General features: G+C 37.9%; 1 protein-coding gene across 3 annotated transcripts in view; it reads left to right on the plus strand.

Annotated features, from left to right (window-relative positions):
• The window catches only part of cacna1g (calcium channel, voltage-dependent, T type, alpha 1G subunit), a 143,086-nt gene that overhangs the window by 18,226 nt on the left and 110,515 nt on the right, over positions 1-14,345 (plus strand). For all 3 annotated transcript variants that reach the window (XM_084434385.1, XM_084434383.1, XM_084434384.1), the window contains exons 4-8: positions 4,151-4,310; positions 6,130-6,421; positions 7,887-7,979; positions 8,653-9,469; positions 10,353-10,729. In XM_084434385.1, coding sequence (XP_084290511.1) covers positions 4,151-4,310; positions 6,130-6,421; positions 7,887-7,979; positions 8,653-9,469; positions 10,353-10,729 — 1,739 coding nt within the window. The remainder of the gene's footprint in view (positions 1-4,150; positions 4,311-6,129; positions 6,422-7,886; positions 7,980-8,652; positions 9,470-10,352; positions 10,730-14,345) is intronic.

The following is a 14,345-nucleotide window of genomic DNA, read 5'->3' on the forward strand; positions in this document are numbered from 1 at the left end:
TTCTATGTCCTCTATACCTCAGTGCCCTCTGTCTTTCTGTTCTCTTTGAGAAGCTGTCTTAATCAACATCACATTCTGTTGTTCTGCACACCCATGGTTTGATTGATGAAGGGACAGGCCAAAACTGTCAGTAGATGACAAACATGTTCCCTCACAAATCAAAATACTCAACAGTGCTGTGATGTACAGCTGCTTCAGTCCGCCTTGTGTTTGGTGTGCAGGTGTGAAAAGCGATCTCTTAAAAGGTCTGTAATATGTAGACCACTATATGCCCTTTTACTCCCCCTAGAAGGTGGATTAGTCTGTCAGAAAGTCTAGAGCTTTTTACACTTCATCTTGCGGATTAGAATTCACCATGATTCCGCCGTTGAGGGCGGTTGGAGGTTAATTGGAAACCCGCCTCGCTGCCCACTTGTGTATTCTATTATTATTTTGGGCGAGGAACAGCATCATGTCAAGTGTCCGCCAGTGGTGATGGTGCGGTCATCTTTTTCAGAAGGCGAGCAGTAATTGGAGTGGTGGACATGTAGACTGGTAAAAGACATGAGGGCACTATTGGAGGGAGAGAGATGCAGACACAGAAAGAGAGGAACTGATAACTCTGCCCATCACATGAGTGATATTTTTATGAATTATGGAGATGAGAGGTGAGGCAGTGCAACAAAGAGTGAATCACACAGTGAATTAGACTGTATCATTTGTTTAATCTTGTGTGATTTATAAGAGAAATGTGGACCAGGTGGATGGCTTGACCTTTCACTATTCTGATGGATTAAACAACAAAACAAAACATAACAAAGTATTTTTAACAATGTATAAAATGCATGGTTGCCCTTCAAGTATACCATTTGGGATACATTTCAAAAGAATGATATGGATCTTTGGAAAGGAAATTGTTTGTGGCCTCCCTGGGATTATAAAAATATAATACAATTATGAAATATGTAATATAGGCCTAGTGATAAATATACACAGGGTGGGTCAAAAGTTTGAATTATTTTTGAATTAATGTTTCACCAAGGCTGCATTTATTTGATTAAAAATATGAAATAATATAACCATAAAAACCTCAAATGTAATTTATTCTTGTGAATGCAAAGCTGAATTTTCAGCATCATTACTCCAGTCTTCGGTGTCACATGATCCTTAATCATGTGACAAATCATTCTAATTCATTAAATCATTCTAATATGATGATTTGCTGCTCAGTTATTAATAATGGTTGACATATACAGTATATAAATATAATTTTTTTCTTTTTTTTTCTGCTTGGTGCTTAATATTTTTGTGAAATCATGATACATTGTTTTGTCAGGATACTTTGATGAATAGAAAGTTCAATAGAACAGCATTGAATTTCAAAATTGATAAGAAGAAAGTCTTGAGCACCAAATCAAATGCATATTAGAATGATATATCTATGAGATAGATTATACTATATATAATTATATTGTGTGTGTGTGTGTATGTGTTATGGCCACGCAGATGAAATATGAATTTTATTTATAGTGCAAAGGCGCATCAATAACCCATGGAATGGATGGAAAGAAGCCTGGCAGTTTTTAGAGATAAATCAATTAGATATCTATTTAGCATCAGACTATTCGTTTTACCAGCGTCTCCTCAATGAGTTCTGTGTGATGCAGAAAATGAAATCAGTGGTTTGAGTGTTGTCCTTTTACAACCTTATTGAATTAATATTGAGAAGATTAAGCTTCTCATCTCTTTAGTGAAGTCTTCTGCCAAGTATCAACACCCCGGTGTTAAAACGTATCAGCTAAACAACAGTGGAATAGACCCCTGTGTTTATGTGGTGTTCATGTCCCCTCAAGCAATTTTAATTAAACTTACAGAGAAGCTGCTCTTTTATTATCTGTGAAAGCTTATGAGAAATAAATAGATAGCATGGTTATGATCTCTTTTTTCGCTGTGCTTTGTTATTGAGCTTGTTTGGTGCATGTGGATGACTCCAAAGGGCAGAGGGATCCCAGGAGTCTTCTTCATAACACAGGGACCCGAGCACATTGTGTGGCCCTGGAGACTTTCTCTTTTAACATAATAGAATGGCTATGGCAGGATATTTACAGTCTCCCCTTGGGGAATACTCTCTCTCTCTCTCTCTCTCGCTCTCGCTCTCCTAAATAATCTTTTCAGGAGGAGTTTATAAATGAGTTAAGCCACCTGCGTAGAGCGAGACCTTTGCATTAGTGAATTGCTATAGACTGACATAGCTGAGTCAGATAAGGAAACGGGTAAACAAGGAGTCTTTTTGGGGAAATTAACTAGGTTTCATTTATGTCAATATGGGTGTCAGTGCAGTGATAAGGAAAATAAGGACTGGCATCTGTGGAATAGTCATATAAAGGGGAAGTATGTCATTGTTATGTCCTCCCATTTTCAATGAAATAAAAGTAACTGCATAAAATAAATTACTTTTCGAATGTAATTTGTGTACGATTTAACATCAAATTGTTAATTTTTTTCAACTTTTCAGCTTTCATTCAGCTTTTGAATTGTGCTTTTTATTGTAAAAATTAAATGTATCTTACATTTTCATTCATTTATAAATGCTTATAACATGAATTAAACAAACCATATATATATAGATAGATAGATAGATAGATAGATAGATAGATAGATAGATAGATAGATAGATAGATAGATAGATAGATAGATAGATATAACCAAAATGTATGGATTTACTTTTTTAAGACCTTGATAATCTTTTTCATCATGGTACATAATTTTAATGACAGTTTCCCAGATGGTGCAGGACCGCCTTTTAAATAGACTGCCACTATTTAAAATCTGCCATTATTGTTCATGAGGCGCAGCCAATAGTAAATGCCATGTGACTGTTGAATCTGACGTTGCAAATTTTGCATAGTGTAGTATATTTTGGAAAGTGACACAATTCAATGAATTGCATACATAATTTGGAAAATCATAAAATGAGTTCACAAGTGACATTAACGAAGAACGTAGACTAAAGTTAGCTCAATCTCATGCTCAGACAGTCCATTATCGTATTGTGAGGAAACTCACATGGCACGGCTGTTCCATTTGTCAGTCTTCTTAAGGGACCAAGATTCAGGAAGGTGATTTTCTCCAGGAAATACACTTCCCTGTGGGGAATTACCTCTCAGTTTGTAAGGGACACAGATCTGTGCCGCTGTCACTGATTCAATGCTTGTTAAGCCCTGACTTGGCAAGCTTAGCTAAATTGCTGTGCTAGGGTGAACTCCACAGTCATTTGGAGTCACTAATGACTGAAGTTAGGAAGTGATTTTCTGTGCAGAAATCTCAGAGCAGTGGATTATCCACGAGAAACACATCGTAATTGGAAGAAACACTCCGCGATTCAGAGACCTCGGTTGTTGTCCTGAACTCACCACTTCCTAATTACAAGTTAATAGATACACGCTGATAAACACTCGCAAAACGGCACTGCGTTTCCTAACTTCCCTGACACAAAAATATTTTGAGGCCGTGTTTCTATCGTGCTAATGTCTCATTAGTGAAGAGTGAATTTAAGGGGCTAAAACCCATCTCGAAGAGGACGGCTTTGAGAAAATGCAGCATCTGCACAATACTGAGCTCTGTAAACCCACACAGCACAGAACCATTTTATGTGATGACACGGATCTTCTATTGTCACTCATTCCTGTTAATGCCTCACTGCTTATCGCCACTCACTCTTCCTCCAAATGTTGAAATAGCAGCCGGCTACAGTTATCACCCACAGACTGCAGGCTGCCGGGGAGCACCGGCTGGATTACCCTGCTCCACCAATTACCTGCCAAACCCTGAACAGGAAATCATTTCCATCATTTATGCTTCAGTCAGCTGGCATTGTGGTTTGACACAGGGCAGATATATGGGAGAAGCCAGGACAACAGTGTCTGAAAAAACTGGATATCAGCAGAGATTTTTACTGGCACGTATAAACAATCGTACCGTAGGTCTACAATGAGCCTCCATAACCGTGAAATGGAGCAACAGTTTGTTCAGTGCATTATAGCACTATAGTTTCATATGTTTAATGAGAGCAATATGCTTGTGGCAGGATCTTTTTATTATAATAATGCTTGTTTGTGTGTGTGTGTGAGGGATGAAATAATACTACAGTTGCTCTTTCATTGTGTTGCAGGTATGAGAATCCTGGTGACGCTTCTGCTGGACACTCTCCCCATGCTGGGCAATGTGCTGCTGCTTTGCTTCTTTGTTTTCTTCATCTTTGGGATTGTGGGAGTCCAGTTGTGGGCCGGGCTCCTCCGCAACCGCTGCTTCCTCCCTGAAAACTTCTCCCTGTGAGTGTGATGGCATGGGCTTTAGTATCAAGGTCATGATAATAATTTACAAGTCATGAAATGATGAGGGTTATAATGTGAAAGCACATTATTGTAATGATGAAAGGCCAAATGTCAACACCAGATCCATTCAAATAGGATTTTATGGGCCTACAGATTGAAAACCAATAACGAGCAATTTGAATCTGTTTTATTTTATTTATTGATATTTATATACCTTGAGTATTAGTGTGTTTTCCATGTTATGTTACACAACTTACCCTTACTCTTTTGGGCACAAATAAAGTCTGATTTAAAAAAAAAAAAGAAGAAAATATGAAATGGGCATGAAATGTCCACAAAGGTAAAAAAGGGTCACACAGGGCCCATTGGAAGTGATTTCCTTCCAGAAATGCATAACCATGTAGCAGACACTATCTTATATTTAATGAATCATAAAAAATGAACTACTTTCGTCATTACTACTTCCATAAATTCTCAACCATGAATCAATTTGTTTTGTTTACTATCTAGCTTTGTAAACCCCACAGCTATCATTGCACTAAGAGCACGAATTAGACTCCATGGATTCACGGCCTGGCATTGCATTTTTAAGGAATCGGCTGCCTCACAGAGATTGGCTTGAAGCTGTGATTATGTAACATTAAGACGGTCTTAAACTGCTGTTAAATTGCTCTTAAGAAATAAATATTTCAAGGGGCAGGGTTCTTTTGGAAGGCTAGGATTTGTCCCAATGTGCAATTGAAGGTACTTGTGCAGCTAATTCGCCTTGGCACTTTCTCTCTGAGGTGAATTTGTGTTGACAGACGGCCCAATTATCCAGTGTCAGAGCCAAACGCCATTATAGGCCTTGCTCAATCGCTTTTCTTCTGGAGATAGTTACCGTTGATCTCGCTGCAGCCTGACTGCTGCTTAAATGGGTGTTTTCCCAACCTTAGGAGAAACTGAGGCTGAGCACTGAAGTCTTCATTGGCTTAGTTATTGCTCAGTGCACATTTGATTTATTTGCATGAAATGTCTGAACTGTGTGTCTATGCATTGCATACTTTTGTGGGACACAAATATCCTGGCCAGTTGCTGCACTTAAATGATTGCAAATGAGGACTAGAGCTGTCAAGCTGGAAAATGACAAAAATAATAATAAAAAGAATCATAAAAGTGGTATACTCTATATGACTGAAACACTACATTCCAAGCATATATTAATGCCTAATTTTGCACGACCATATTTTACATCCCTTAATCATATCCAATACCTAAACTTAACAACTACCTTACTAACTATTAATAAGCAGTAATTAGGAGTTTGAGTCAAAAGTCATAGTTAATAGTACTAGTTAATAGTGAGAATTGGACCCTAATCTAGAGTGAGGCCAATCATTCTTCTGACATGGATATTCTCAATTACCTGGTTGATCCAGTTCACATAACAAAATAAGTTAATTTCACTGACTCAATGATCCAGTCTAAAGATTTTAGTCTGTTCATCACATTAAGGTAATGTAAAACACTTTAAATATAGTGGAAGAGTGGTACGGACCACGTTTGTGATACTTTTGCACTTTTGAGTTCTGTGTGCCATTTTTGAAGCTTGAAAGCCTTGCTGCCCTTTCATTGTAATAGCACAGAGATACATTTTTCAAAATGTGTCATTTGTTTTCTCTCTCTCTCAAAAAAAAAAGAAGGTTATATGAGTTTGGAATGTCATGAAAGTAATTACATTTAACAATTTTGCATGAACTATCACTTCAAGAAATAATTATAGATTAAACCAATCTCTGCTGATAAAACGTGACTCGTGTTGTTATCTTTTGTACAGGCCTACCAGTCTAGACTTGCACAAGTACTACCACACAGAAAACGATGATGAAAACCCATTTATCTGTTCTCAACCACGGGAGAATGGCATGCGCCTGTGCACCTCCATCCCCACACTCCATGAAGAGGGCCGACAGTGCCAGCTGGACATGGCAGCTTACAATAGCACAGACAACACCACCTGCGTCAACTGGAACAAGTATTACACCAACTGTTCTGCTGGAGAGGTCAATCCCTTCAAGGGGGCCATAAACTTTGACAACATTGGTTATGCCTGGATTGCCATCTTTCAGGTCTGTCATATGTCTTCTTTTATTGATGATGCTATGAAGACTTATACAAATACCTATAAAAACACTTACAAATGCCTTAATATGACAGTTGAGTCAGGTTGTACAATATATTGTTACCATATTGGTTGTAATCCGGTATTAGAGATTCGATACTGAATATGTAATTGTGCTCATTTTTCCATTTATATTACCACTGACATCATCTAATGCTCAAATTAGTCTCTAAAACACATATAATTTAATAACACTGTTAAAATATAATCTTTAGCAAAAGTGAATGGCCATTTTTTTCATACTGCACTGTACATTATAATGCTGTGATTCCTAATCACTTGTAGCATTTAAAACTATTCCATTGATTTATTTACTGATTTATTTGATTTTCACTAAAAAGTAAAGAATTTTAATAGCAGCCAAAAGATGCAAATTATTATTAGGCTCATCGGCCAATAGCAGTGCTTTCCTACAATTTACAGTTTAATGTAAAGATATGGCTTCATGCAGCCACCAAAATCTGAGGCACTTTGATCCAACTGTGACATATGTAATTCACTGATTAATCCAAACTGAGACTAAATTTACTATCTTGAACCCAAATGTGCTTACCTCAGTTTCCCTGACCGTTCAGTGATATTTTAAACGCTTGACACTCTTTAAATATTAAAGCTTATTTGCCCTGGGATTTTAGATTAGCTCTTTTAGAGTCTGGCTTGAAGACAATTGCAGGGATCAGCGGTCTGTATTAATTTTTTGTGCGTTTTTTTTATCACAGAAGGTTGATAAGGTTTTAATTATTCTACATCTGACTGTATGAGCCCACTGATTCTAATCTCAAATTGAATTAAACGTTCACTTCTCATGTTTACAACACATCAAAATAGAAATCTATTAAATATTTAGAAGACTGTCATGTACTGAACTGTGGAATGGCCCGATGACTTAATTTTCCTTTTGCAAGCGGCCAATTCTGTGGCTAGGCGCTTAATTTTTAGTATCTAAAAAATGAATTAGCTGTCTGACAGCCCTTCATCCTGCTAGCACACCCAATTGCCCTGTAAATAGCGAGCAAAGTGCCTTTCCTTTCCGGTTTTGCCTTTCCCTGTTTCTCCCTAATCTGTGACAGATTAATCAAAGGGAATGAAGAGTGCATGCTGGGTAAGGTGCCCCCCCGAGCAAAATATATCTGTATTGGCGACCTAATCATGCATGCTACAGAAAGTACAGAGTACAGAAACGAAAACTGATCATGGGAGCAAATAATCAGAGATTATTTATGCTTTTAGTTTGCATGTCACTGTATTGAAATGAGGCACCTACCAATGCTTTTTTCACACTTGAGGTTGATAATCGGTATCTAGAGTTCGAGTAAAAATAGTTTTATATAAAAATAATGTATTTTATAAACTGCCTCTCATGTGAATAAACTGCATAAGCTTCACTGAATCACTTTTGTTCTTTCCTGTAGGTTATTACTCTGGAGGGCTGGGTGGACATCATGTACTTTGTTATGGATTCACACTCCTTCTACAACTTCATCTACTTCATCCTCCTGATAATAGTGAGTGACTTTGGGCTGAGCTGGGCAGACCAGGACACATTTATGAGAGTGATACCTGACCAGGCAGACTACCCTATACTGTCTCTGGTGTAACTGTGTGCGTCAGACAAACTTAGACAGCTCACTAGACAAAGACGAGAGAAAGTAGTTGCAGTTGTATATGTCTATGACATGTAATGAATCATGTTTTGTTTAAGCCTAGCTAATGGATTGTGATGGTAATGGAGACACTACTGTTTAAATATGTACATGATAGGCATTTAGGGGTATTTAAAAGGAAAATTCACCAAAAAATGAAAATTCTGACATCGTTTACTCACCCTCATGTCTATCCAAACATGTACGAATTCCTTCTACAGAACACAAAAGAAAAGATTTTGAAGAATGTTGGTGAGCAAAACTTGTCTGACTACCATTGTATGGACAAAAAACACTGAAACATTTCTCAAAATGTTTTTTTCTTGTGTTACACAGAAGAAAGTAAGTCTTTGGCGTTGTTCTGAACTTCTAATCTGTTAATTTCAAATCCTGTTAGCATAGAAAATAACCATTGATTTTATACTTGCTATATTTGTCATGCCATCCTTTCTCGTTGTTACAGTAACAATGTTGTTAATGAGCAGTGAAGCTCTCTCCGTTCATGGTCTACTCCACTCCCTCCACTGTTTTTCAGGTGGGCTCGTTCTTCATGATCAACCTTTGTCTAGTTGTCATAGCGACGCAGTTCTCTGAGACCAAGCAACGGGAGAGTCAGCTTATGAAGGAGCAGAGAGTGCGCTTCAGGTCCAACGCCAGCACGCTGAATAGCTTCTCTGAGCCAGGAAGCTGCTATGATGAGCTGCTCAAGTACCTGGTCCACATTATCCGCAAAGGCATCCGACAAATCTGCCACCTCATCCGGGTCGCCGGTCGTAGGGCAGGGCTGCGGATATGCGCTTCTCCACCGCTGGAACCGCCCCCTACGAAAAGACGTCGGCAGAAGCAGCGCCAGGGATCCGTCCGACACGTCATGCACCATCATCACCATCACCTCCACCATCACTACCATCTGGGCAATGGAAGTGTCCGAACCGATGGGGGCAGAGAGGTGGACAACGGTTCCCAGAGTGGCAATGTCAACAGCTCTGGGCGTCTTATGCTACCGGTCATTATGCCTCAGCAGGAGCCCTTTTGTGGGTCTCTGGTCCCAAGCTGTGCAGAATCTATGCATAGTGTTTATCAGGTTGCGGGCCACCTTGAACCGCTGCGCTTTGGCCCCTCACCTTCTCCCACGGTGCTCCAGTCTTATAAGAGGAACTCAGTGCCATTTGCAGCTCCAGTACACAAGAACTACCCCACGTTACAGTCATCTCTGGCCTTAGAGCAGCTCAGACAGAGAATCCTGGAGCCAGGAGGAAGCAGTTGTACTGCTAATGTCCTTACCAACCTAAACATACCCCCAACTCCCATCAACACCTCACAGTGCCTGGTGGAGACACAAGGTCCTCCTGGTAAATGGATTTTAAATGGAATTACTTGAGCTGAATGTGCAACACACATGAGTTTAGAGTAAGACTGGGCGGTATGGACAAAAAGCACTCTATGAGTAATTTAATATTTTATTCAAATTATGATCATGGTAATATGGTATAATATAATTTGCTGGAAATTCAACCCTGAGATGTCTATTCGATAATCTAGTTTGAAACTTAAAATGAAAGTATTTAATTTTTCTCATAAAAAAAAAAATATATATATAAAAAAAATATTAAAAGCAAATCAATAAGTTTGGCATCAGGGCAAAAACAGTCGTGTTGTCTCTCAACCTTTCATCCTTTGATGTGATCTACATAGTTTTGCAATTTTCAGTTATTAAAGCAAATTAAAATGTGTAATAAATGAATTAAAAAAAAGCAATTCAAGAAAATTAAAGTGTGTCTAGAAATTATGATTATATGTTATGTGATTCTTTAAAAATAAATACATATATTTTTAAATATTTTGTTTTGCCAGAATTGATGAAAATTGAAAAACAATAAACCAACCATAAACAAAAACCATAAAAAAAAAAACTGATCTGCAGTGGTACTTACTGTTACAATACACCTTACGTTATTTTATTTGATGTGCATATTTTTGCAGATTCCAACTATTATATCAAATGAAGTGTTTTTATTTTAAATTTTAACATTGCAAATTAACATTATTTCAATGTTAAAATTAGCAATAGATAGATAGATAGATAGATAGATAGATAGATAGATAGATAGATAGATAGATAGATAGATAGATAGATAGATAGATAGATAGATAGATAGATAGATAGATAGATAGATAGACATCTGTCTATGCATTTCTTTTTTTTCTGATGTATTTCTGTCTTATACATTTCAGGCAAGATCATCTGCAAGGATGCCCTCATGAATAGCAGTGGCCCAAACTTAGAAACCACTTTGACCTTTGACCCTGAGACGTGTCCGTATTGTGCCAAATCGATGGGAAATGACTCAGAGGGAATGGATGGGAATGAGACGGCAGACTCTGACAGTGAGGGCGTGTATGAGTTCACACAGGATGCCCATTATCGGGACAGCAGAGATCCCAACAAAAAGAAGTTTGCATTAGGAGCTCGAGCAGCAAAGGTGGTCCATTTCTGGAGGCTGGTGTGCGACACTTTCCGTAAGATCGTGGACAGCAAGTATTTCGGACGAGGAATAATGATCGCCATTCTCATTAACACACTAAGCATGGGCATCGAGTTTCATGACCAGGTTAGTGCATATCTCTATGCTGTTCTCTGATATCTGGAAACCCTCAAGATAAAATTATGTTTTTGCCTCTATTTTAATTCCAAGTAATTGCATCTTTATATATCACTACATCATACAGTACCTTTATATATCACTGCTTCATACGTCAAAATTATTGCTACTTTATCTCACAATTGTCATAATTTCTCGTAACTATCTTAATATCTCACAATTGTGTATTTAAATGTAATTGTGCTTGTAAATCTAATAAATCGGACTTTATACACTACTGTTCAAACGTTTGGGGTCAGTGCGATTTTTGTTTTAAATAATATTTTTACTCAGCAAGGATGCATTAAATATATCAAAAGTAGACAGTAAAGACATTTGTAATGCTACAAAATATTTCTATTTTAAATAAATGCTTTTCTATTGAACTTTCCATTCATCAAAAAATCATGAAAAACATTTTTTATCTTGGTTTTCTAAAAAAAAATCAACTATTTTTAACATTGATAATAATAAGATCAGCAAATCAGCATATTAAAATGATTTTTGAAGGATCATGTGACACTAAAGACGGGAGTAATGGCTGCGGAAAATTCAGCTTTATTGAAATATATAAAAATATATTAACGTAGGAAGCTTAAAAAAAAAAAAAATTGTAATGTTATTTCACAATATTCATGTTTTTACTGTATTTTTGATCAAATAAATACAGCCTTGTTGAGCATAAGAGACTTCTTTCAAAAACTTTATAACCAATCTTACCGACCCCCTAACTTTTGAACATAGTGTATGTCATATTTATATTTTTTCAACACATAATATACCACTCTGCCCCAACTGCCCTTTTCTGCAGTATTACGGAATGCAAGACTTTCTGTATGCAGCATGTTTTTGTTGTTTAGCATTGTAGGGGTAATTCACCATACTAGAGAATGAGCACGAGTCTGAGGGCTGCACTGAAGAAAAAGGGCAACTGGCACCCATCTGAAATTCATTGTGCTGTGTTTACACAGTGTGCTCGCATGCCTGAGTCTTCCAGATCCTTTGGAGAGCAACACCACGGTTCATGCCCCCCTCGCTCGTGATTGAAGTCATAACTCAGGGCTTTGACATGAACAACTAGGAAAATTATCAGTATTTTATGAGACATTGCAACTTTGAAGGATGATAAAGTGACATAGAGTTTTGTATTTTTCACAGAAAATGGTTGATTCTCAGACAAGAAAACAACATTTATCATCACTGACTCTGATTAGAATGATTTATTCTGGTAATTTGAGAGTTATTCAAAAAAATATGAAATAAATGGGAGCGTCTGCTGGCATCCAGGAGCGAATATGCAGGCAATGTAAGAATTTTTGGTTCTCTACCTCGTGAACTCAAGTGACCACCCTACCAAACGTGAATGTGTTTGATCAGATATAGAGTCATCACATGAATTCACTGGATGAAATTTTGGGGGCACCAAGCGGGAGCAACGTTTCTCATTTGTTCCCCCTGACTTTGACCCTGGATGGAGGTAAACTACTATTCAAAAGTTTTGAGTCAGAGAGACTGCATTTATTTGACCACAAATACAGTAAAAGCAGTAATATTTTCAGCAGCCACTACCCCAGTCTTCAGTGTCACATGATCCTTCAGAAATCGTTTTAATATGCTGATTTGGTACTCAAACATTTCTTATTGTTAATAATACTGAAAATAGCTGCGTTGTTTAATATGTTTTTGTGAGAATGATTTTTTTCAGGATTCTTAGACGAATAGTAAGTTAAAAAAACAGCTTCTATTTTAAATAGATATTTTTTGTAACATTATAAATGTTTTTACTGATCAGTGTAATGCTTACTTGCTGAATAAAATGATTCCTTTCTTAAAATAAAAAACGGTAATGTACAGTATATTTTAGCGTGCGAGTATTGTGGACCTGGAACGGAAATGGGATCTAGTGCTTTCCATTGTCTACTTGTCTCCTTCGTTGTTTGCCGTAGTCTGAAAGAAGCTAGCGCACACTCACAGACAAACAACAACACACGGATGGCATTCCTCTCCCCCTCAGGACTTCTGCTTCTTTTGTCTCTCCTCTCGTTTTGTTCCCTGTAAACTCCCGGGGAATTCTGGCAGTGAACGTCGTCTTTACGGCGCAGTCCATCTGGAGAATTGGAGACTGAGATAGAGCAAGAATTTGGATGCATAAGGTCACTTGGGTTTTCTGATCCCCATAAAACTTCCAATCTGGCTAATTGCATCTGTTCATTCCTGAAGCTTCTATTGCCTATTGTCTTTCATACTTGTCTGTGCTCCTCTCTTCCAATCTCTGACATCCTGCATTACTTTTTAAACCCACTTTGGAATGAAGAAGAAGCTCTCGATTGCAACAATTCTAGCTTTGTTTGCCAATCCTGGGCATGAAATGTTGCTAGTTGGGTTCGAAGCATTATTAAATGCTGTGTTGTCCAGTTTTGTTATTCCATTGTGCGGTACAGATGGAAAAATCACACATTGCTGGATAAAGTTAAGATCAAGTGGAGTTTCACAGAATGTAGCCAAAGGGGGGAATATGTGAATGACTGAGAAAAACAGGCAGAAGAGGTTTTGCTACATTGATCTGAGCAGTGTTCTGTGCAGCCTCCTTCCAGACCCCGCTCTGTGTTTCTTGGAGAGGAGACATGTTGATCGCTTGATCTTACGCATGAAAACCACACAAAACTTGACCACATGGCAGCTATTTACAGAGCTGAAGTGTGTGCTTTTTATTTTAGAGGTTAAAAATAAATCCACAGGCACATCTCCATCTCTCTTTTCCATTAGATTTCACATTCTACCTTTAGCCCAAGTTGTTCAAAAGCTCCTCAGCCCATTCTGTTTCGTTTAGTTCTTGGCGTTGCTGCTTTTTCCCTTCCATTTCGAGCAATATATCTGTCAACTGTTTTATCCAAAAAGGGATATTTGCCTCCCGTAATATTGCACCCATACAACCAGGGCCTAAAGCGCCAAAGCGCCAAATGTGAATAAAATTCGGTGTTGGTGAGTATATGAAACGATGCCAGTTGACGGTAATATTTTTATGCATTTTATGCAATGTTGTCGGAACATGAACGTAAACAAATTTGAACGACGGTCAGGACAGTTGACGGGCAAGTGCTGCATCGTCCCGAAAGTTTAAGCCTTGCCAATTTAAATATTCAAGCGCAAGAAGACGTGAAAGGGAACTCAATTCGCTACTCGCTGTGTGGGAAGTTTTATGTGCGCAAACATTCGAAACACGTCTAGAAATCTGCATCAGACAGTGCGCGAATACTGAATTGAACCCTTTCACTTCGTCTTGCGCTTGAAAATGCCCGTATTGGCGAGGATCCTTGTTAACATATAGTCAGTTATGTCTTAAGTGAACATGAACAGTTGAGAAAAAAAACATGTTTCAGTATTTTGGATCTGTGCATTAGCTCTTAAAGTGACAGCAGCCTAATATACCTGCTGCCATCTGTCCTTAATGTAAATCAAACAACAAAAGGCAAAGAAAAATTACTCACTGCTCTTGACTGAAAAACTTGACTTGACTTGCAAAAACTTTCATGGCTGGTTAAAAAAATATTTATGGCCGGTACATTTTCTTAAGCCACTGGCTATT

This window comes from Rutilus rutilus (genome assembly GCF_951802725.1).
Source record: "Rutilus rutilus genome assembly, chromosome: 16".
In the NCBI taxonomy this organism is placed as follows: domain Eukaryota; kingdom Metazoa; phylum Chordata; class Actinopteri; order Cypriniformes; family Leuciscidae; genus Rutilus; species Rutilus rutilus.